The following is a 25,350-nucleotide window of genomic DNA, read 5'->3' as shown; positions in this document are numbered from 1 at the left end:
TGAAGAGGCTCTGGTGTGCAGAGAGATGTCCACCTGGACATCAGCAGTGGAGAAGCAAAAGTAGTCAGGAGTCTGAGAACACGGTCAGACAGGGACATGGACCCCCAGGCACTGTGCTGTGGCCCTGCAGTCTGGAGATGGCAAGTGACGGGGAAGAAGCTGCATAGCAGCCCGCAAAGGAGCTGTGCCTTCCAGATCCTGGGCAGGAATAAAGTCACCTACAGGACTGCTTGTACTAGAGAGGACCAACAGAAAATTTCGATGGGTCTCAGAGTCAAGAAAACCAGTCAGAAAGGTTTCATTTGTGAAGAGATCTGATTTGTGTGTGTCACATTGGATGATAATACAAGCCATGGCAGCAGGTGAGACCAGACATCCCAGGGAGAGAAAAGACTCAAGGTGGGATCTGCTAATTGGAGCTGGGGGCTTCCCCCTTAAAATCCTTTCACAACTTCATACACTTATAGGATTAGGTCCTGAAGCCTCACATGTTTTAGTTTGGTTTTAACCCCAAAGCAGAATCTGTATATTAATTAACTATTGCTATATAACAAATTACCCCCAAAGTTAGCTTAAAACAATAATACAGGCTGGTTATTTCATACATTCACTCTGGGTGTGACTTAGCTGAATGGTTCTGCCTCAGGATCTCTTACATAGACTACAGTCATCTGAAGGCTTGACTGGGGCTGGAGAATCCACTTCTAAGGTGGTTCATGCATGCAGGTGTGGTCAGGAGGCCTCAGTTCTGCTGGGCAACATGGACCTCTCAATAACGTTGCTCAACTGTCCTCACAACATGGTGACTGGTTTCCCCCAGAGCAAATGATGCAGGAGAACAAAGTGGAAGTCATCATATCTTGTATGACCTGGACCTGAAGGCACACATTGTGATTGCTATGTTCTGTTCATTAGAAAGACGTTATGAAAGCCATCACTCTCAAGGGGAGGGAAATTAGCTCCACCTTTGGAAGGAAGGAGTGTCAAAGAATTGGTGAATATATTTTGAAAACACCACATACTTTATTTAGGAAGTAATCTTTGGATGCAATAGTGAGGGAGAGAGGAAGTGGCACAAGGAAAGGAGGAAGGTGAATTAAAAGTGTAACGATGAGCAGTTTGTTGCTGTAGGCAACTGGAGTTTAATCCTGTGACTTCTCTGAAACCCTGTGTGCAACATGCCTTAGAATCATCTGGAAGTCTGGGGCATGGCCCACCTTTACCAGTCATGCACTGGTTAAGGTTAAATCCCTGCATTTTTCACTTCTGGGTACACTTGCCTTCAACTGAGCAAACTCCTATAATGCCCAAGCTTTATGCAAAGAAAAAGCAAAACATCCATTTGCTTGAGGTAGGAAGCTGTCAGTGTGCTGGAAGCTGTCTTTCTCTGTAGCTGCAGGTGAATACGGGTAACCCAGAGGGGTAGGGAATGAAGCATCAACATCATCTACTCCAGCCTACTAGGCTGTCCATGAACTAGTTCTTACCTATGGTGCCACTTTGATGACTGACTTCTCTCTGGCTCACGCTTTATGCTCCAACAACACTGAAGTGTTTGTCATTCTCTACAACTGCTCTCTTCTTTCTTTCTTCCGTGACTTTGCTTAGCTATCACACCCCAATATGAGCAAATAATTAGTAACAGTACCTAGCAAGATATAAGAGCAGAACAAAAAATGTGGAACTAAAATATTATTGGAGCCTTATTATGAATATTTACATTACCAGGTAGAAAGTACTGTGAATTCCCATATGCCTATCACCTAGATTCAACAACTATAAAGATTTTGCCACAGGCTTCATCTACCTCTTTTTTCTTTTTTTTAAAGATTTTATTTATTTATTCATGAGAGACAGAGAGAGAGGCAGAGACACAGGCAGAGGGAGAAGCAGGCTCCCTGCAGGAGCCTGATGTGGGACTCGATCCAGGGACTCCAGGATCATGCCCTGGGCCAAAGGCAGGCGCTAAACCGCTGAGCCACCCAGGGATCCCCCATCTACCTCTTTTTCTTCCATTAAGCATTTTAAAGCCAATTCCAAACATCATGTCCTATCTCCCCTACATTCTTCAGTAACCAGCTCTAAAAAAAATACATACTCGCTCTCTTCTCACCCCAATTTAACACTTGCCTTACCTACTTTCCTACCTTGCAAAAGTATTTTAAAGCCAATTCTCAAAAAGGGGGGGGGCATCTTACCATCTAATCACAATTATAAAAATGTAGTTTTTAAATTAAACCATTCAGGAAATGAACTGAAGGAAAGGATGGCTGATGTTGAGACTTGAAAGAGCTGAAAGGAAAAACTAAAAAAAAGAAAAAAAAAAGAAAGAAAAGAAAGAACTAGATAGTTATATAGGAGAAATAAACTGGCATCAGACTTTTACTCTGCAACACAGGAAGCTAATGGACAGTGGAATAATGGGTGCTGATCAAAAAGTAAAAAACCAGGGACACCTGGGTGGCTCAGTGGTTGAGTGTCTGCCTTCGGCTCAGGGCATGATCCTCAGGGCTGGAGATCAAGTACCGCATCAGGCTTCCCGCAGGGAACCTGCTTCTCCCTCTGCCTATGTCTCTGCCTCTCTCTGTGTTTCTCATAAATAAATAAATAAATAAATAAATAAATAAATAAATAAATAAATAAAATCTTTTAAAAAATTAAAAGAAAAAAAACCAGCAACCCAAGAATCCTCTACTCAACCAAGATTTTGCTGACATATCAGGGTAAAAGGAAGATATTTGTGGATATGATAGGCATCAGAATGTACTGTTCCTTAGGGAAATTCTCAAGAAAGAACTCTGTCCAAAAACATATGACCCAGAACAGAGATTTCAAGTTGAGAGAGGGTAAAGGAAAGAGGAAACAGCGGCAAGCAGTGGCCTTCTGGAAATGCATGCTGTTAAACAGTGTAATACACAATGTGGAATTATATGGTATAAATATTCAACAAGGACTTATGCATAGAAGAGACATACTGTAAGAGAAATTCAAGTAATCAGCTGGAATGAAGAGTATTAAACTCTGCAAAATTTAAGAGCAATGAGTGGTTGGGAAGTAGAAGCTTTCTGAGTATCATCTAAAGAGATGAAAAAATGAAAGTTTTATGCTTGTCTCAACTTACTGAGGGGAAAGGATGGGACTAGTGAGAGAAATGGCTGGTGTCTTGTTTTTAAAATAGAATTATATTTGTTTAATTGTGAAATCTGGGGAAAGTTCAATGATATTCACTACCTAACTGGGCAGAGAAGGGAAAGGAATAGTAAATGAACACAATTTTTTTTTTTATGATAGACATAGAGAGAGAGAGAGAGAGAGAGAGAGAGAAAGAGGCAGAGACACAGGCAAAGGGAGAAGCAGGCTCCATGCCGGGAGCCCGACATGGGACTCGATCGGGACACTCCAGGATCGCTCCCTGGGCCAAAGGCAGGCGCCAAACCACTGAGCAACCCAAGGATCACCAATGAACACAATTTCATCAAATTCATAAAAAATTTAAAAAAGTAAACTAGATGCAAAGTAATATGTAAAATGAAGAAAGAATAAAATCAAGAATGTCAGTACAGTAAGTTCAAACAGAATTATACCAATAAAAGACAGAAATGCCAAAGTTAAAACGAGAAACCTAGCTATATGCTGTGTACAAAAACCATAGTTGACATATAATGTTAAAGAATGACTGCAATAAAGGGATGGGCAAAGAGATATTCAATAGATACAAATACTCCTCCTCCTACTACTACTATAGCTATTACTATTAATAAAGTGTGGTAATTTTGATATTAAACAGTATGAAATTTACAATTTTAAAGCACTAAATAGAAGGAGGGTCATGATAAGTGTCACAGCATAAGAAGAAGATATAACAGCTATAAACATGTAAACACAAAACAATATGGGAACAGGGGTGCCTGGCTGGCTCAGTCAGTACAGAGTGTGACTCCTGATCTTGGGATCAGGAGTTTGAGCCCCACATTGAGTTTGAGCCCAATCTGGGTGTAGAGATCACTTTTTTTTTTTCTAAAAAGGAAACTAAATATAAAAAGCAAAAATTCTGGGATCCCTGGGTGGCGCAGCGGTTTGGTGCCTGCCTTTGGCCCAGGGCGCGATCCTGGAGACCGGGATCGAATCCCACATCAGGCTCCTGGTGCATGGAGCCTGCTTCTCCCTCTGCCTATGTCTCTGCCTCTCTCTCTCTCTCTGTGACTATCATAAATAAATAAAAATTTAAAAAAAAGATACCTACTTTAAAAAAAAAAAAAAAAAAAAAAAAAAGCAAAAATTCTTAGAAATATAAGAATTTCATTTTAAAAGTTGCTAAGAGATTTAAATATAACTTTTTATTCTGACATGTCTACTAAATGTAAACTAAAGGTGATAGAATAATTGTATAATACAACCAACATACTTACATTTTTTCAAGTAGAGAATGTATTTTTTAATGTACCTATGATTCATGTTAAAAATTGATCACAGGGTGTTTGGGTGGCTCAGTCAGTTAAGCATTTGACTCTTTGCTTCATCTCAGGTCATGATCTCAGGGTGGTAGGGTTGAGCCCTGTGTTGGGCTCTGCACTCAGCACTGAGTCTGCTGGAGATTATCTCCTTCTCCCTCTGTTCCTCCTCTGCTTGTGCTTGCTCCCTCTCTCTCTCTACAATAAGTAAGATATTTTAATTAAAAAAAAACTGACCATGAAAATGGCTACATTTTCTAATCATAATTCAGTAAAGTTAAAAATAATTAAGTAACAAAAAATACTTTACTATTTGGAAGTTAAGGAACCAATTTCTGAATATCCAAAGAAATCAAAGTAGCACTGAAAACTGTCTAGAAAGCAATGAAGAGAAGAATAATTTATATCAAACCTATTAGCAAAAACTGTATTCAGAGGAAATATAAAATGTATAGCCTTAAATTTCATTATAAGAAAAGTAAGGGAATTTAATGATCAGTTTTTAGAAATTAGAAAAAGAGTGAAAAATTGAAGCAAAAGAAAATAGGAAGAGGAAATTAATTTTTTTTAAAGTTGATTAATAAAGGAGATGCAGCAAAGTATAAAATAAAAATTATCAAGAATACTTACCCAACTCTATATAAGTATATTTGAAGCTTACAGAAAACAGTTAATTTTCTAGCAAAATTTTCCAAAAGTGGAGATTTGAATAGAGTAATTATAATAAAAAAAAAGAGTGTTTAAACAACAGCCACTGAAAAAACAAGCACCAGAACTAGAAAGGTTCACAGACATGTTCTACTCATCTCCAAAGGAGGAACAATTCTAATGTTATTTAAATTATTTTAAACAATGGATAAGTGATTTAAAGCTTCCTAATCTCTTTAATGGAGCCATGATAACTTGAACTCTAAATTCCGATATGGCATTTTGTAATGCCAGAAAACTATAATCAATTGCCCTTATAGATATGGCTGTAAAATTTCATATCAATTGTTAGCAAACAGAACCCAGTGGTGTACCTAAGAGCGTGACACTGTGGCCATGTGTGCCATATTCCAAGATGCAAATCTGGCTTAAAATCAGGAACTCTGGCAATGTAATCATTACAATAAATTAAAAGACAAAATCATCTAATAAAATAATTCAATGCTAAAAAGCCATCTAATAAAATCAACAGGCACTCATTTAAAATGCTAAATAAAATTGACAACTGCTTAAATATATAATGAAGTCTATTTACTAAGATCTAGTAGCAAATACCCTAAAAGGACACTCAACCTAAATCAGCAACTACACAGGATGCCTGACATCGTCATTATTATTCAACCTTGTCTTGGAGCTCTAATAATTACAATATGATCAGAAAAATATAAAAGAATCAGAACATTGGGCAAGTAAAGCAGAAACAATCTTATTTTTGCCAACAACACAAACTGTTTGAATTCAGAATCTGCCCAATAAGAGAAAACTAAAAGGATTAATAAGTTAGTAAGCTGGCTGTATATATAAGATAAATATATAAAAACTAATATTTTATTTGTACAATACATGTAGAGAATAGGTACTGGATAAATGTCCCATACACAATAGCAATAAAATTGTTAACTTCTGATGAATAAATCTAATGAGAGGCATAAGACATATATGAAAAACTATAAAATCTTTTTGAAGTCCTTAAAAACAAGATTCTAAACAAATGAAAGGAAGTATCACATACTTTATTGGGGATTAATATATAATGTAATTCTAGTTAAAATCTTAACAAGGCTTAGAGATTTGGATGACTTAACGAAGACAATGTTAATAAACAAGAAATGCCTGAGGCTGCCTAGAGCTCTCTGAGCCACTCCCAATCACAGCCTCTGGTTCAACTCCAAGAAGGCAAAAATCTTCAGCTCTACAGAGACTGAGTCGTGCATTGAGTCCCTGATTGCTGTGTTCCAGAAGTATGCTGGGAAGAATGGTAATAACTGCAGACTCTCTAAGAGTGAGTTCCTAAGCTTCATGAACCGAGACTGGCTGCCTTCATAAAGAGCCAGAAGGACCCTGGTGTCCTTGGCCACATGATGCAAAAATAGAAACTCAATTGTGAAGGGCTGCTAGATTTCCAAAAAGTTCTCAATCTTCTTGGCAGAATGGCTCTGGCTTGTCCTAACTCCTTTATCACAGCCATGGCTACCCATTCCCATAAACTAATTTCAGGAACCCGTGGGCCTGGCCTCCAAATCTACCCTCTTTCTTTCCAGCTTCCCAACCAACATCTCACAGTTTAAACACACCCTGAGCCCAGCGCTTCCACTGCCTCATGCAGGCCACTCCTGCTGGTAGTAATAAGCAATATAGTTTTTAAAAATAAAATAAAAGCCTGAGAAGAAATAAAAAATATAAGGAAAAGAATAGTAAGCATGGATTTGCCTTCTTATTGTAATAGGAACAGATAGTAGAATAGCCAGTCATAAAAATAACCTCCAGAAGCATTAAATATTTAAATATAAAACATTAAATAATAAAAATCAAGAATGAAATCTTGGACTCTATACATGTAATCTAGGGGTGGGGAGATTGTCTTAAAACAGGAAACACACTTGCTCTGCAGACACAGACATAGATAACTATATAAACATTAATAAAATCTTTATGTATTATGGATATTTATGTATTATGGGTATTTATCTGTATTGTGAAATTTTTTTCCCCAAATCTATTTGTCTATTAACATTGTTTCTGGTATTTCTTGCCAAGAAACAGTAAAACAAATATATTTGGGGGAAAAATTTGCAATACAGATGAAGGGTTAAATACAATACACAGAAAACTCACAAAATAAAAGATAACCTAAATGAAAAATGAGCAGACTATGAATAATCCATTCATAGAACCGAAAATTGAAATGGCTGAGAAATATAAAACAAAAGCTGTTCAAACACACCAGTGGTCAAGGAAAGGTAAGCTAAAGTCTGAGGAGATGCTATGTTATAGTTGTTAGACTGACATTAAGAGAAAGGTAACACCATTGCTGGCAGAGGTACAGGGGTGAGGTCTCGCCCTACCTTGCTGATGGAAATAGAATTATTATTGCTTTTAGAAAGCAATCTAGTAAGGTCCCTTAGCATTTAAAATACACATACTTGGGACACCTGGGTGGCTCAGCAGTTGAGTGTCTGCCTGTGGCTTAGGATGTGATCCTGGGGTCCCGGATGGAGTCCCGCATCAGGCTCTTTTCGGGGAGCCTGCTTCTCCCTCTGTCTGTGTCTCTGCCTCTCTCTCGGTGTCTCTCATGAATAAATAAAATCTTTAAAAAATAAAATACACATACTCTCTAGCCTACCAATCCTAGTTGTGGGAATGTATTTTATCATTTGTTAAAACCTAGGTACAAAAATGTTTAATATAGCTATGTATGGTGGCTAAAAATGAAGAATACCAATATCAACTCTTAATAAGCTACAGTGAATCCTCAGCAAAGAATATTATGAAATCTTTATGAAAAAATGAATCTGAGTGATGGCAACTGACTTGTAGAGATTTCCATAAGATATTGTCGAGAGAACAATGGAAAGTACAGAAAAGTGTGTATAAGTGGATCCTTTTTTTTCCATAGAGCAAAACCCAATAAAACATGAATGAATATACAGGTGTGGTGTTGATAGGTAGATAGCTTACATGGTTGTGTGAACATGGAGAAATGTATGAATGCTACCAAGCAAGTTGCTGACATGGATAACTAGAGCAATGCAGAAGGATGGGGAGAGGGAGAAGGGAATGGAAGAAGTGAACGAAAATGATGGAAAAGAAGGCTGCACTAAAATCAGTGTGTATAAATCTTATGTTAAATTGTACCTCAGTGCATAAAATATCAGGAAAAAGATATATCTACACCTTCCCATTTGTAGGAACGCCCATGCTACACTATAAAATGAAAAAGGGGAGTTTCAGAATGTAGTTTGCCACCATTCTACTTCAATAAAAACACATCCGCAAGCACAACCCTTGTTTATGTCTATTTATGATTATATGCATTCATTGAACAAAGAGAACTGTGAGAGGATACACCAGATGGGGGATGATGGTTATGCATGGTCGGGTAGGACTGGGTTGGGGCAGAGGGAATAGTTTTCACTTTTCACATCTTTGTATTGATTGAACTGTTTCACTGGTCATGGTAAGTATGTATTACTTTGACAGTTTCAAAACTTCAATGGAGAAAGAAAAACTCAAGTAATGACAGGTTTCTTTCTCTTTCCATCTTCATTTGCCCCTGAACATCTGGCTTTGGATGTAGCCCAGCTCCCCACATCCAGTCTCACTCCATCTCATATGTATGTAGATATTGGAGTCCCATTTGTTAAGCGGACTCGAGGTTACCTTCCACAAAATCTTGGGTGGTAATCAAATTCAGGGAATGCGTCTGGGTATCTATGAGGCTCTTGGAAAATTAGGAGCCACTTAAGGACTTGGGTAGTCCAGAGAACACAGAGGAATTCAGGATGGGACCCACAGCTCTACAGATCAACATATCCAAAGTCTCAGTGCTGGCCTGGCCAATTCTTCCAATGATTGTGACTATAAAAATATCTGTGTGTGCCTACAAGACATGGAGAGGAGTTGAAGAGGAATAGAACCTAGCCTGTTGAAGCTTTATATTTTAATCAAAGTAATCCTAATACTCTGGATGAGTATTACTGGTTTTATAGAGAATAAGTTAAATAGCACACTCAAGACTATATAGCTGGTCAATTGTAGGTGGAAACATATGAAGTGATAATCCAACATTAAATGGTTTTTGACCTCCAATAGGGCACAGTTCTTGGTTGCTACGACAGATACACAAGTAATAATGGTTGAGATGAGTGAGTTTATCTCTTACATCAAAATTTGGGCTGCTGTCAGCAAGAGTTCAGATTCCTTCTTTCGTGTTTTCTTGCCATCCCAGGTGTTCTTGTTGAAATGGACCACGTTGGTAGGCCTCTATCTTGGCCTTCCAGCAAGGAGGAGTGGGAGTTGTGGGGGAAGGCAAGCATGAGGGTAAACATTTAGCCTTTACGACACAACCCAGAAGTTGTACCTTCAGCCTTATTTACCTGTCACATGCCCGAGCCTGGTCACATGGTCATACTGAGCTACAAGCAAGGTTGGGAAGTGTAGTCTTGTGCATCACTGTGGAAGAATGAGGGAATAGATTCTGGGGGACACTTGGCAGTGTCTGCTCCAGTAGGAAGAGGACTTTTGAGATCTGAACATGGATCTGTATACCTGCAAGGCTCATTATCTGATCACTGAACCACAATAAAAATGGTTTAGGCTGCTACTCCAGGTGAAATATTTTTATTTTTAAAAAGCCTTCTGTTGTGCAAGAGGCTCATTCCTAAATCACTCTGATTCTTCCTGCTTCTAATTCATTCTCATAATTTTCCGGAGACCACAGTGGATCACTCACTGCCCAAGAGGTAAAAACAAAACAAACTGTGTGTTCACGTATGTATGGACACACAAATATATAAAAGGCCCTCTGACATCTTTGAGTCTCCAAGGACAGTTGCTTCATAGTTGAGTTAAATTGGGAATTTGAGGCTTAGCATAGTGGTTGGAAGGTTGGGGCTGCAACAGAAGTTTTCTTGTCCCTCTGCCTAGGCATGTGTTCAGAGATCACAACAGCCCAGTTCAGCCTTGGTGTGTTGTGGGGACAGGGCATGGTGTGGGAGTGGTCACTACAGACCTCTGGGCACAGCTGAGAGGCAAATGCCTAAATCCACCATCTGAGAGTCATTCAGCTGCAGCCTGTGTTTTCAAATCCAGCTGTGTCCTCCCCAACCAACTCATCCTCCAACTCCTAAGGGTGGAATGTTCTGGAAGATTTTATCCACCAAGCCATGTCATTTATAAGGCAAAATCTTCCTATATAGGACAATGTTATATTTGTATTAGAAAAGTACAGGGACTTTCCTATTTCTTAAACTGTGATATTACTAAGTTTTTATAATACAATTTTTATCTTTTTTGAAAAAAAGATTTGAGTCATTTGTATTTAAAATAGTTTAAAACACACAAAAAAATTAAGGCAGAAAAAGAAACAGAATAAATGTAACCTATAAACCCACTTCCCAAAGATAATAAAAGATCTTAAGATCATTACTTTCCATTCAGCACACGTTCACATAAATATGAGGATATCTGTAATAAAATCAAAATGTTAGAAGAAACCTATGATGAGTTATTGCTGAATAAACAAGAGTCTGGTAAATGGATGCAGATGGAACCAACCTCAAGTCCAAGGAGAGGCCAAAAGGTCTAAAGGATTTTAATTTCAACTCACAAGCTTTGGGGGAAAAGTAATCAACCACATCCACCATAAATCCTATTGTTGAACACAGACCTCCTTTTTTTTTTTAGCATAAGCAGTCAGAGAAAATAAAAAAAAAAAAACACCAGATAACATGAAAAGATTCAGTAGACCCAAAGAAAGGTATATTCAAGGCCACTGGAACAAACACTTCCCAACGAAATGTATGAAGTGAGAGAAAACGTTTAAGCAAAGTCCCTAAGATATTTTCAGTGGGACTTGAGAGTTAATTGCACCCATGAAAATATCCCATCATGGAAGAGTGTTTTAATTTGAAATGCAACTACAGAGCCAAATAAAAAAATGCGATTTCCCCAGTAAACCACTGTATCTGGGAACTGAGTACCAATGACTGTAAAAGAGAGACTATGTGCTGCCTCATAGAAGGAACACTTAGAAAGCAGTGCTCCCTGAACCCGGACTTAGGCAAAAGAACATGTTTAAGAGGCTGCACTCAGTACTTCCGTAGGAAATTGCAGGACAAATAAATTGTTCAACAAATAAACTGCAACAGAGAGAGATTTTTCAACCAATACCAATGACCAAGTATCAACAATTCAAACACATGAGACAATTGCAAACTTGATCACTGAATATTTGATATTAATTACTGTTAATCTTTTAAAGACATAATAGCTTTTTAAAAAACCTTTTAGTGGTAACTGCTGAAATATTTATAGATGAAGTGAGATGTCTGGGATTTGATCAGAACAGTGGAGGACGGAAGTGGAGGGGGTGTAGACGAAACAAGACTGGCCAGGAATCGGTATCTGTTAAGCTGGGTGGTAGGCATGTGGGGAATGTTTATGCTATTTTTTTTTTTTGTTTATGCTATTTTTAAAAATTTTTTGAGTGTTTATGCGATTATCTACTTTTGCGTATGTTCGACAACGACCCAAAATAGATTGTTAAAAATTGCACTAGAAGACATGAGCAAGAGGTTGAGTATTCTAGAAAACCCAGTTAGTAATCTAGATCGTTCCTCAGGAACTTCTCCCAGAACTTCAGAGGAAATAGAAAAAGACAGCATGAGTGAAACTAGAGATGCAGAGTGGACATAAAATCAGAATTCTGGAAGGAGGCGTGTACAGAACCACCAGAGGACACACAATACACTTCATTAAAGAACATTTCTGCTATTGGTTTCTTCCTTAACCACGTAGTTATTTAGCAGTATTTTAGACATCCAAATACGCAGACTTGTAAACAACTTTTTATTACCTTCCAACTTAATTGCACATAGTTAGGGAACTATGCTCTGCATTATACCGATTCTTGGAATTTTTTTTGAGGCTTGTTTTGATTCCTAGAATAAGTTTTCAGAAATATCCTGGAGTGCTTGTGAAGGTATTTACTGCTCACCTTGCCCCTATCATCTCCTACAGCACCTTCTGGGTTTGTTTTCTCCTCATACTCAAGTACTTCATCTAAAATATTTAAATGGGGTCATCTGGGTGGCAAGATCTGAAATTCTAAGTGCAAAGTTCTTTTCCTTCAGTCCTTAAAAATGTTAACTCCACACACAGGGTTGCTGCTGGAATGTATGACGTCCATTGATCCTGGCTCTCTAGGCTTCATGGTCTCCAGAAGATTTCAGAATGATCTTTTCTTTGCTAATCCTCAATTTTACTACCCAGGAGTGAAGAGATGAACTCCATTATAGACACATACCAACATGAAAGAATTTCACAACAGTGAATGAAATGCAGTAACACATATAGCAATTTTTTTTACATGATGTTAAAAAAACATGCAAAACAGACTAAATAGTAAATTGTTTAGGAAGGCATATACATGGCAAGATTGTGAAGGAAAGGATCAACCCCAAATCCAACCAGTGGCTCTCTTAGCGGATGGGGTACAGGGGTGGGGATGGGAATATGGGCATTTTTTTTTTTTTTTAAGATTTGTTTATTCATGAGAGACACAGAAAGGCAGAGACATAGGCAGAGAGAAGCAGGGTCCATGCAGGGAGCCCGATGTGGGACTCAATCATGAGATCCCAGGATCACGCCCTGAGCTGAAGGCAGATGCCCAACCACTGAGCCACCCAGGAGTCCAGGGAACATGGGCATTCTATTAATACCTTGTACATGTTTTCTCTGCATGTCGAGTGTAAACATTGCACCTTGTGACTGGTTGCCCAGCAGCGGCTCACAGGTCAAGATATTGGGAACAAGAGGCAGCAGGGTACATGCCCTATGGGAACAGCCGTGGGGACCACTCGTGGCCCAAAATGCCAGAAATGAACCAGGGATGGAGATGGGAATGGGGGAACTCCAAAGTTGCTCCGAATTAAGAAATACATCGATTACCTCTGTGCCCATCTTCACACCCCTCCACCAGGCCTGATGGAATGAGCTGTCACCAGCTGCTCTCAAGCTCAGTTCCAGGCCTTTATGGCACCCACGACCCAGCATTTCTTGCCCAGCATCAATACTCAGTCAGGCTGAATACTCTGGGAGCCTCTGATTGCACCGTGGGGACAGACAGCTTCTCTGACCAGCCTCCAGATGTCGCCGACTTAATGAGAGCTTCACAATTTCAGCCACAGTCTGGCAGGTCGCATCCTGTAATGGAAGGCTCACTCAGGAAATCCCCAATGAGCCTGCTGTGGTTCTCTGGTCATGGGAACAGATGACACTCTGGTTCCTGCTTTCAAGTCTTCCAGGACCCTGACAATGGTAACATCTGAGGCTTGCTGGATTGAGTTTTTTAATTTGTTGATTTCCCTCCCCTAGGTGATGACTTTTAATTAACGACAAATTTTTTAAAGACCAGGGAAAAGAGGAGGCACACGAACGGAGAACTGGGTCCAGGAGAGCTTTTATTTGTACGGAACGGTTTTAAAAATACAGAATAAAATAGCTTTATCTCTACTATTATTCACAACATCTGGTCCAAATATTACATATTTTTAAAATACTTAAACGTTTAATGAAGCCATGTTAGAAAAACAATATGAAAATTCTTTTTAAAAACTCCATAAAAGAATTACACATCTCAAAAAACAACCCCACCCCCAAATACCCTCAGTATGCAAAATAAAAATAAAAAACAAAAAATCCCAGAAAGGTATATATAGCCAAAGTCAGTCACAAAAACTCAAGGAAAATATAGGCATCCCCACTGCTTTGAGAACAGTCAAATTTATTAATGTGTCCCACAAAGGTTGTTACAAACGAACAGAAAGGGGGATTAGATTGAGGGGTCAGTGAGACAGCAACACTGGTGAGGGTGCTCTAAGTGCCAGGAAACAGACACAGCAAGTCTAAGGATGCTGGATGTGACTTCTGTGGAGTGATGACGAGGCACAGTCAAGAACAACCTAAAAGGACAGGAATGTGTATGAGGCTGCTGAATGAGGGGTGCCCAGCGCTAACATGCTCTCCATGTCCACTGGTTGAGGCCGAATGCCGGCAACAATGGGCAGTCTTCTTGCGCTACTCGGGATGTGACTGCAGATGAAGTGGCGGGTGTCTGAATCATCAGGGGACAGAGCACCACACGCACAGCATGTGAAAACCCCAGGTGCTTCTCAGAGGCAAAGGGTGGCTCCCCTGAGAGGTGGGCCCTGCCAAGTGAAGTCTCAGGCCCTTGGGCAGTGAGAGCACAGCCACAGCTGGCCAGGGTGCCTGGGGGCTGTGGCTTCGGGGTCCAGCCCGAGCGCGGCACCTACGCAGACACTGCTGCTCACTGTCAAACATGTTCCAGAAGGAGACATCTGCCACAGCTCTCTATTATTCACCTTCTACCTGGCCTGGCCACTCTTGTGGCATCGGTATTGGAAGATTATAGTTACCAACTTCAAGTCTAAGTTGCCAGTACCAGTATTTCAGCAGGGCTGCGAACTAAAGAAATACCAACTTAGCTCATGGTGATAAAATAGACGCATGGGTAAACAAAGTATACACACGTACTAGAGATTCATCAATGGAGAAATTCTATTATCACATGACATTGTCATGAAAATTGTATCATTCCCTCCCTGGAAAACTGTGACTATTATCCTGGGTAGAAATGTTATTTTACTATATGGAAATACTGCAATATTCATGCATAAACCAAGTCGTCATCATGAAAGTCAGTATTCTACAGTATAAAGCAAATCCTGTGTGTGAATTTGTTACCATGAAAATGGGAAACCATCAGGACTCATGATGCTTCATTCTAGCTGGCCTGGTTAAGCCACTTCTCTTGCCTTCACCAATCACCAGAAACTTAAAAGTTCACATCTGAAATCCTCTTAAAGGGTTGGTATGAATGAATCTAAGTTTAATTCCCTAATGTGACAAAGACTGGAGCCATTTCCCATTATTATGTCAATCATGTTAGATATTTTATTAAAACCAGTGGTGGGATCTCCCTTGCCACCCACCATGATAAGACAGCATTTACTGTCCGTATAAATACTTGGTACTTCTCACATCAAGATCGCCAAGGTAAATGTAAAGATGGTGAGTAGGTGCTCACTACGGAAATTGGAGTCTGAATGCCCTGCCCAAGGACATTTATATCCAAAACACTTTAAAACATTCTTTTGGCCAAAGCATGGTGGGTATGCAGCCCCAGCAATGCAGGCCAACAACATAAGTGGGAAGCGCACAGGCATGGACTATGCACGGCCACTGCATTCCCCGAAACCTCCTTTTCAGGTTTGTGCTTAAGCCTAAGGAGCAGATGAATACATTTTTCTCTTCGTTACAGACTCATTCTGTAACATATTTGCCAGCAGGAGGACCACTGTCTAAATCATAGAGACTCCAAACACTTAAGGTGAGTTTCACACTGTACAGAAAGTATCAGACTCATTGAGACCTCTAGTCGAGCTGCCCTCGTTCTTCCCCACCTCCTGTCCCCTTCCCCCACCCAACCTTAGGGGATCTAAAGTTGGCCCCAGTGGAACAAGAAGGACAAACCCCTCATTTCTAACAGAAGATGGGGGTATAGGGCTTCCCTCCACATTTAAAAGCTTACAGCCCCCAGACCAGCAGATTTGGAATCTCCCAATACAACCCAGCCCAAGGAGGGATGTTTGAAGCACATATCCTGAGTGTCACTCACTGGGAGGGAAGATGCCCGGTCACGTTAAGCTGAAAGTTAAGATTATCCAATGGTTCAGATGCTTTTATTTGGATATTTGGTCCTTCTGCTCCTCTAGAGAGCTAGAATCTCTGGCATGTTTAACAGTCTTCCCCATTTTTCAGAGCAGAAAAATTAAAGACGCTGAGCAAAAATGCAAATGGAAACTGAGAGCAGGTTGGTGCAGGATGGCCTTAGGCAACAAGTGCTTACCAAGTAAAAGGGATAAGAGTCGTTAACCAGTGTGCTTCTAAAGTTAATTATGCATCAGATAAATTTTTAAAAACAACATACAGAATTAAATGTAATTTAGAATCTAATTTTTTTTACTTAATCTTCAACTAGATCTTGGCCAAAACAATGCAGCTCTGAACCGTTCCTGCCAGAATCTGCTGCGAAGCCCCAAAATTCCCAGGAGTCAGGGAGGCTGTAGTGACACAGTAATGCTGCCAAGGATATCCCAACGCGGTGGCGCGGAGCCAGCTGTGGGGGCAAGAAAACGCACCCAGTGGACACAAGGCTGCTGAGAACCATGCCCTGCTGTCTGAGATAGGAATACCCGAGGCCATAAAAGGGTCAACCAGGTCAACAAACCACCTAAGAAGCACCACCTCATGTGGCTGGGTTGCTACTTCATGTTTGAGAGTTTTCCTTTGGCTGAAAAATTTCAAACCAAATTCCACAGAAGTCATTTTTTCAGAAAGGATTTAGTGTTATTAACGAGAACTCAACAGAAGAGGCCCTGCCAACTGCTTTTCTCACCACCTCGCAAGGACTTAAACAATAAAGGTGCATTTGGCCAGGGGGTCTAATCCTCCCCTTTGCAAAATCAAGATCCAGTGGACACACAATGTGGCAACCCACACAAAGTCTCCTTAAGTCTTAAGTTCAGAAAACACTCACAACTGCAGTGATGAATTTACCAAGATGTCCGACCACTCAATATGGTTGCTCTGTTGATTATCTGCCCCCAGCTTCCCTTCTTCACAAAACAAATTCACGTATAACTTAACCCATGGTTTCTGGGCTCTGGTCCAGTAGTCAGTTTTGATAAATAGATTAGGCATTACAGTATTTACATTTTCATGGTATCAAGCAATACAAAACACAACCACAATAATGATTACTGGCCTTCAAAAGCCATGACGACAAGCTTCCCTGATGGTGTCCACAGCTTTACAAATGCTGGTTCTTTTCTTAATGGGAGGTGAGGGGTGGGAGATAAGTAACAGGGATGCAAGGTAAGAGGGTCACATGGAAAAACACTGATTTCAAAAATCTGCTATAGTCAATAACATTAAATAGGAATAAAATCTTGTAATTTATAGACACGCGCAACAGTAACTGACATCCACATGACAGCAGAGTCAAGACTCCCATAAACATCTGCTTAGTGCCCTGTGTGGCACTCTATACCCATCACACCAGCCCAGAGTGATAAATGTCAGAGTGTCTCAATTATAGTGAAAAAGAAGCCAGTATGAAATGTGCTGGCCCAGTGTGGGCAAGGGTGGTACCAAGAAAGAGCAGTTGAGAATCAGATAGGACTTCAAGATAAGTTCCTTCCCCTCCAATCCCTCAAACAACATATTTCAATTCTAAGAATACCTGTACAAACCTCACCCACGCAGACGTGGGCATGGGGTAACCATTTCACTGTTTTCAACCAGGTCAAGAGCTTCCTTCCTCAGGAGTATCAGGAAACACAATCACATTTGACCAGTCAGCTGTGACAGTGTGAGAATAGTGGTGCCCCTGGACTAGAGGGAGGTCTCTGCAGGTTGTAGGCTGAGGTCAAATAAAACAAAGGCAGGTCCAGGGGCTTCTAGGACAGAAAGCCCCTGGGCCACCGAGGCAGCTTGTGGGAAAGCTAGCCCACGGTGGTGGAAGGAGACCCAAACCAAGGAACTGCTGTGGATTTCAAACACCCACTCCCATATGAGGATAGGAACTTCAAGTTCAATGAACACTCTCAAGGGCAAAGGGTAGGGCTTAAATAAGGAGACAGGTGAGACACGATATTAGACACAATCACCACCCACAACAAAAAAGCTATTTGTAATCGTCTTAGCTCTGGGTGCAGAATGTAAATGCAGATATACAAACATATATGTTACTGCTTGTTATTCAGGAAGGAACTACAGATTCATGCCTCACTGCGGCCGGGCCACAGGGTGAGCTACAGCTATACCGTGGCCTGTGAGTCCTCATCTGAACTCCGGCTAGTGGCACTCTTCCCGAGGCCTTTCCACGTGTAGCCCACAAAGGTTGGGCTGATGGGTAAATAGCTGAAGCATCTGTATTTTTTAATAATGTTCATGCCAAATGGCAAATCGTAGGATTCCATGCCATCGAGCGACTTGCTTCCTTTGCCCACGCCCTTCTTCCATTTCCTGATTCCTCTTTCCTCTGGAGTACCTAATACACACACGCACAAAACAATATAATGGAATGTTTAGTGTGACAGTTCCACCAAGAGTTCAGATGGCCAACGTGCTGTCCCGTATATGGAACCTGCCAGGATGACAGCAAGGAGCCTGTGAGGAGGAGCTGATGGCACTCAGCCATCCAGGTGCCTGAGCCAGCAATCTAAGAATGGCTAATCTATCCTCATTGCCTGTGCTCCCCGTTCAGGCGATCAGATGGCTCTGCCTCCTTCCTGTCCTTCCATGTGACCTATATTCTCAATCGTCACTGTTGAGGTCTGGCCCATGCCATGTGACTTGCTTTCTGGGGTCATCATAACAGTCCCCTAACTGGCTGCCTGCTCTTCCATCTCACCATCTCCTTCTCCAAATCTGTTCTCAAAAAACAAAAAAGAACTTCTAAATTGCAAGTGTGATCTCTGCAAAACGGGATTCAGTCTTTATTATACCATATGTAATGCCTTCAACAATTGGTCAGGGCAAACCATCCCCCATCCAGGCACACCAAGTTTTGCCCTGCTCTGCTCCATCTGTGTGGAGAGGGGAATGGAAAGGGGTGCTACTTGCTATGTATTCCCCACCTCATGCTCCTTTTGTGAGGAAGAACTTCCATTGGTATTAACACTCTAGGCCTCTCTGTACCCTGATACAGCAGTCAGGGAGAAAGATCTGAGCCCTGAATTATTTTTTCCTCAATTTTCCCAGTGAAGAGAGGCACACTGGCACCTGCCCTTGGCTACATGTGATACTGGACAACATACTTCTCTGCCCAAACCTAGACAACGAGTTCAAGTCCATGGTATAGTATAAGGAACATCATTATTTTCTTACATCTAAACCATGCCCTTCCCTCAGTGTTTTTGTAACAAAGTTAACTTTCATTTCCATATATCTGGCTTCTGTGCCTCTCTCTCCATTAGCTCTAAAAGTGTGTGTTCGTTACTGACGTCCACAAATCTAACACCTTCCACATATTCATGCATGTGATTCCTTCTGCCTGATGTGTTCATCCTTGTATTTCCCAGCAACCTCTTGATTGAGGCTTTTTGGAGGTGTGCTGCCTTTAAGGGTAAAAAATCTTAACAAAAGCTTCAAGCTCAAAACAAGCATCACCCTTCCTTGACAGGAGGTGAATCTTCCAGTGTGTGGCAGCACTTTCCAATAGTACTGGCAGGCTACTCTGAGAAGCTGGGAAGGCTGTGAGGCAGGGCCCACATCACAGCCTCACCCATCACCTAGCACTTAGCATACAGTGCATGCACCCAGCTGAGGAGAAGGGGTTACGGGCCATGGGAGACCCCTGCTTCCATCAATCCCTCAGTCACTGATCCTGTCTACAGCCTGTACCCACCATACTCACTCTCTTTTGCTTTTAGTTGGGAGAGGGGCCTGCCGCAGGAAGGAGGAGAAATCCTAGAGGCTGTGAGCAGCCAGCTGGGAGGAGTGTCTGAATGAGCTGATGAGAGCCACTGCAGGTACTAAGTATAGTTCTGCAGGCGGCGGCAGCCTAGAGTGTGCCCAAGGCACCTGACCATGGACAAGGGCCTTACCTGCTTTCTCCTAACTCAGTGGGGAGAAAAAAATCCCCACTAGGTTTATCAGCAAGAAGCTGATTCATAAAAGGAGGCTGGGAGTGTCATCTTAACCACTTCAGAAAAGACCATTTTAACCAGCGATGGCTTTGAACAGGTTCACTCTGCCTGCTTCCTCATTTATTTGGTAAAACAAATAACTCACATACGGAACAAGCATGTTTCATATATACCACATACCTGGGATGGTGTTATCCAAAATAAAAGCCACACAGCCTCCTACAAACATAGCAGTTGTGAGAAGAACGTTCAACACCTGATCAATTCCTGTTATCCCTAGAAAGAGAACACAGCCACAGGGTCACTGCCACAGCCAGGATGGCTAGGAAGGAGCACTGGGGTGGGCACCAATTACCAGTTAATGTGAAATTTATAGACGAAAGTATAAATTTCTATTGTACCTGAGTAGATACATTTTTGCCAGTAACATTTTAAGCCACTATAAATAATTTCAACAATAATCAAGAGGTTATCCCTAAAAGAAAACTTCCCAACAATGGTCCATAGAAGATAAACCTAATAGTGAAGCTCACTCTAGAATGAACTAAGAAGCCACTGGAGCATGGTTTACATATTAAGGAAAAAAATTAATAAAAAGATGGCTGTTGTAAGGCTGAAATATTGCAAAGTGAGTAAGAATACAATGAAAATATTGGTGGTATTTACAAACACATTAAGGGTTTCAGAATCCTGGGCCACTGATTTGTGCTTAGCTGCTTTTAATCAGGAGCAATTGGATGCATATAAATGAACTCACATGAATGTGATACAGTAAAACGTAAAAAAGCAGCAAGAATCTCTGTTATTAGAAGCTCTCACACTTTCTGTATTTAAAATATATGACCCTTAGGAGCACCTGGGTGGCTTAGTCGGTTGAGTATCTAACTCTTGGTTGCAGCTCAGGTCATGATCTCAGCATCGTGAGATCAAGCCCTGTGTTGGAGTCTGGGCTCAGCGGGGAGTCGGCCTCTGTCTCGGTCTCTCTCTCTCTCTGCCCCCCTCCCACACATGTGTGCACATATGCTTGCTCACTCTCTCTAAAATAAAATAAAATCTTTAAAATACATGATCCTTAACAGAAAATAACAAGTGTTGGTAAGAATGTGGAGAAAGAGAAACCCCTGGGCTTAGCTGGTGGGAATCAGTTTGGCAATTCCTCAAAAAGTTAAAACCTAGAATTACCCTACCGGCCAGCAATTCTACTCCTCGGTATATAGCCAAGAGAACTGAGCACAGAGATACAAATATAGCCGATCCTCATTATGGCAGATAGCTTCTGTATTTGTGAATTTACCTAACACCCTAAAATTTATCTGTAAACCCAAAATGAATACTCCTGGCTTTCATGGTCATTCACAGAGCAGCACAAACTTTGGGTCCACCTAACATGTGTGTTCCCAGCAGAGGTCAAACAAGATAACACTCTGCCTTCTTGTCTCGGCTCTCATAGCTCATCTCCAGTGTGCTTGCAGCTGTCTAACACCACTTTTTTCCCCAATTCTGTGTTTTTGGTTGGTGATTTCATTGTTTAAAATGGCCTCCAAGTGCTGTATTGAAGTGCCGTCTACTGTTCCTAAGTGCAGAAAGACTGTGCCATGCCTCAGGAAGAAAAATACATGTGTTAGATGAATTATATATACACTGCTCTTGGCTATGGTTCCCCTAGAAGGGATGGGTCAGGATTTGCTAATTCCATGTTCACGGTGACTTTCCAGGACACAGCTACCATGAACGAGGACTGATTGTACTTGTACAACAATGCTCATAGCAGCACTGCTCACAACTGTCAAAGGGTAGGAACAACCCAATGTCCATTACCGGACAAATGGATAAGCAGATTACAGTATATACATACAATGGAATATTATTAGCCATAAAAAGGAATGAAAATATTCTTATATAAATCTCAAAAATATTATGTTAAGTGAAAGAAGCCAGAGATCACATATTGTATGATTTCATTTCTGTGAAATATCCAAAATAGGTAAATCCACAGAAACAGAAAGCAAATTGGTAGTTGCCAGAGGCTGGGTGAAGGGAGATAATAGGATTAACCACTTAATGGGTGTGGAATCCTACTTTGGGGTGAGGAGATAGTTTTGGAAACTAAATACAGGTGGTGGTTACAAGACACTGTAAATGTACTAAGATGGCACTGAACCATTCACTTTAAAATAATTTCACATTATATAAATTTTACCTCAAAAAAAAAAAAATCAAATGGTCCCCAATTCTGCATAAAAATGTCAACAGCAATCGCTATTTCTTAAGACAGTTCCTCCTTGGGGGCACCTGATGTCCCAGCTGGTTGAGCATCCAACTCGATTTCTGCCTAGGTCACGATCTCACGGTTGTGAGAGCAAGACCCACACTGGGCTCCACACTGGGCATGGAGTCTGCTTGAGATTCTTTCTCTTCCTCTGCCCTCCCCACAAAAAAAAAATGGTTCCCTTTTGTTCATTCTCATGACATCAGGTTATTAAAATAATAAGGTGTTAAAAAGGTTAATCTTGAATTCAAAGTAGTTGTAATCCCAGTAGAAAGACATGTATTTGAAAATCTATGAAGCTGAGTCTTAAACTATACATTTTCATAAAGCATTAGTCTGAGGAATCAAAAGGTCTTATACACTGGTATCCTCTCAAAAGACAGGGTCCCAGGAAATAAAGAGACCTTAATGTGCATATGTCACATGCACAGACCAGCTCATGCTGGATGTTCAAAGGATTTCCAGATAAGCGGCGCAGAGTGAGTCTCGAATACGTAGACAGATGTTCAGAGAGACAACTCCTGAAGTTCCAAAATCCTCTCTAATTGGGGATGGGCTATTTGCAAACTTGTGGCTGTGGTTCCAACTATTACCAAGATTCATGGCCAGTTTTCCTTACCTGTGACAAGTGGGTTCTGTCTGAGGTAACTTGGAAGGACGAGCCCAAAGAAGATTGAAAATCCAAGCACAAAGAGATTCCGGGAAGAATTTAAGTCGATGAACTGCAAGTTGGAGAGTCCAACAGCTGTAATCATTCCTGGAGAGAAACATCAGATGGCAAGTTGCACTGAGCTATTCTGTGTGGATGGATACAGGAGACACACAGACTCCCCACATTGTCCCTTCTCTGTCTCACCAGAAGCAAAGTGGGAGACAGAACAGTGACAGGATGGGGTCAGAATGTGACCACTGGCTCTCTGATCCAAATGACTCTTACTTAGCCTAAGCATCATATGGGCTTACAGAAGAACACAAACATCACATTGCACTTTCTTTAGACCAAGCAGACAACTAAGGACATCGGCTGCCCCTTAAAACCTATGCACAAACATTTTGGTTAAGCTGGGAAACCTACCCAAAGATCTGGGCCCTGATCACCACAGATGGCACAAAGATCATGGCAAGTCCCGGGTAAAAATGATCAATTTTAAATGGCCATTCAGGGGAGAAGATATTCAAGTTAAATCAGTTAGGTATACCAACTAAAGATTAAGGTCATCTTATTTTTCCTAGCACAAGTTTCCTACATTTGGTCCTACTTTTAACATAAATTCAACCCAGGGATGGATGTGGGTTTTTATGTTCTGAAGGTGTATCCCCTTTGTATTTATGATCACCTTCCATCTTACTGAAGGTATTTGTTAGCAAAAGTGAAGAGGAGGAGAGAGGTCAGGCTATCAAGGAAATGGGATTTTACCAAAGAGAGTACAGAAGAGGGCGCCAAGCACCGGATCTGGGAGGGAGGCGAAGAGGGCGCTGAACTTCCCAATCATGCCCAGCGCCAGCATGAGGGCTGCGCCGTACTGGATCACCCGGCGACTGCCCACCTGTGGGACACACCAAAGGCAGGTGCCATTACTGCTCGTTCTGCACAAATTCTCATCCAGCTGCTCCCACCCCCAGGCAAATGTGACAAAAGCCCCAGACAACATCTAGATTATTCTTAAAACTTTTAATTAAGAGAGAGGTCTCATTATACAATTGAGGACTGATCTTGGGGTACAATTACTATAAAGACAACCAGAGGAAAGGGATTCCCACGTCTCCTCTTTCTCATCCCGTCCCTTCCTCCTTTGAGGAAGTCAGCACCAGGGCTCAGCCTCTGCTTCTCGAAGCCCTGGGTGATGTCAACTCAGCATGGTCTTGCTCCAACTCTCGAGTCCAGAGTTTTAAGTTCCCTTAAGTATCAGCAGTGGGGATGACCTTCTAACATCAAAACCCTGCTTCATCTGCGTTTTTCTTCTAGGCTCTTGGAGTCACCTTTTACCAAGTTAACCTACCCCAAAGCAATTCACTTTCATCTCCCATCTTCCCCACACCCTGAATCAGACAAGAGTCCCAAATATTTCTGGAACCTCCTCTCCTAGGGTGTCTTGCCTGTGAGAGGTGGCACAGCCAAGAGGCCAAGGAGGGTGGATTCTCAGCGCCCCTGCCTGGTTTGTACTCCACCCTACTCGAACTGTGGTCACATGAGTCACTTGACCTCTCTGGGTGGTGGGATTCTTGTTTATATAGTGATAAACCATGAGGTTTTGCTTTAGGGGTTAAACAAAACAAAGTGTAAAACAGTGTGAACAGTGCCTGGAACAAGCACAGGGCTATGACAACTGTCTTCCACCTGGGCTTGCTGACTCAGGCCTTTCCTCTGCCTCTGTCCTCTCACTGTGGTAGAGTGACCTTTCAAACACAGTGATTTAGGAGGTCAGTGCCCCTCTGCCCCCCTTAAATCCTCTGGTGCTCATGAAATAAAACCCCTTCTCAGGCATCCCTGAGCCTGTCTACCCAGAACATTTTTTCCTACATCTCCCATTCTGCTGGTTCCAGACACATCCTTCAAAACACTACCCAAATGCTACCTCTTCTTAAAAAAAAGTCTTCCTTGATTCCAAGGCTCTGCTTTCTCACATTAGGCCTCTGTAGAACCAGGATAATACTTTCCATGTGGTCTCATCTTTATCTGTTCAACCTCATCTCCAACTTCTAGAAACTTGCGTCTAGCCTGCTGTCACCCAGGCAGTGGAATGTGGAGTGGGCACCAAGCTCAAGAATCCTGCCCCATTGGCCCTTACTATGTGCTGCCTCTTCTAGGAAAATACCTTGAAGATATAAGCTGAGTAGAAGAGTTTCCAGAAGCACCTGGGGAGTGCCTACAGGGCTTTCATTATGACCTGCAGTGAGAAGATGGCTACTTAAATGAAATGAAATTAAATTAAAATGAAATGAAATTTAAGCTTTCGCCCATCAGTTGCACCAGCCGTTGTTTCAAGTGCTCAACAGGATCACGTAGCTGTGGCTCCTACACAGAGCAGCAGCACAGGTGCATGCAGACTGGGTCCACCACAGCAGAATGCTCCTGCGGCCTGGTGCTTCTAACAGCATCTCAAAGGACCCAGAAGTCAGTTGGTTAGGAATCAGAGTATAATCTTACTGAGCCAGCAAAGAGATGGCTGACCCTGAAGCCCAGGCT

General features: G+C 41.5%; 1 protein-coding gene across 9 annotated transcripts in view; it reads right to left on the bottom strand.

Moving 5' to 3' along the window:
• Nucleotides 1-13,604: 13,604 nt before the first annotated feature.
• Nucleotides 13,605-25,350, bottom strand: part of SLC23A2 (solute carrier family 23 member 2) — a 142,121-nt gene continuing 130,375 nt past the window's right edge. For all 9 annotated transcript variants that reach the window (XM_072800163.1, XM_072800161.1, XM_072800166.1 and 6 more), the window contains 4 exons: nt 23,581-23,710; nt 22,783-22,920; nt 20,075-20,170; nt 13,605-18,294 (listed from right to left, as the gene is read on the bottom strand). In XM_072800163.1, coding sequence (XP_072656264.1) covers nt 18,062-18,294; nt 20,075-20,170; nt 22,783-22,920; nt 23,581-23,710 — 597 coding nt within the window. In that variant the 3' untranslated portion in view covers nt 13,605-18,061. The remainder of the gene's footprint in view (nt 18,295-20,074; nt 20,171-22,782; nt 22,921-23,580; nt 23,711-25,350) is intronic.

This window comes from Canis lupus, chromosome 26 (assembly GCF_048164855.1).
Source record: "Canis lupus baileyi chromosome 26, mCanLup2.hap1, whole genome shotgun sequence".
Taxonomy (NCBI): Eukaryota; Metazoa; Chordata; class Mammalia; order Carnivora; family Canidae; genus Canis; species Canis lupus.
This window is presented reverse-complemented; position numbering and strand designations above follow the sequence as displayed.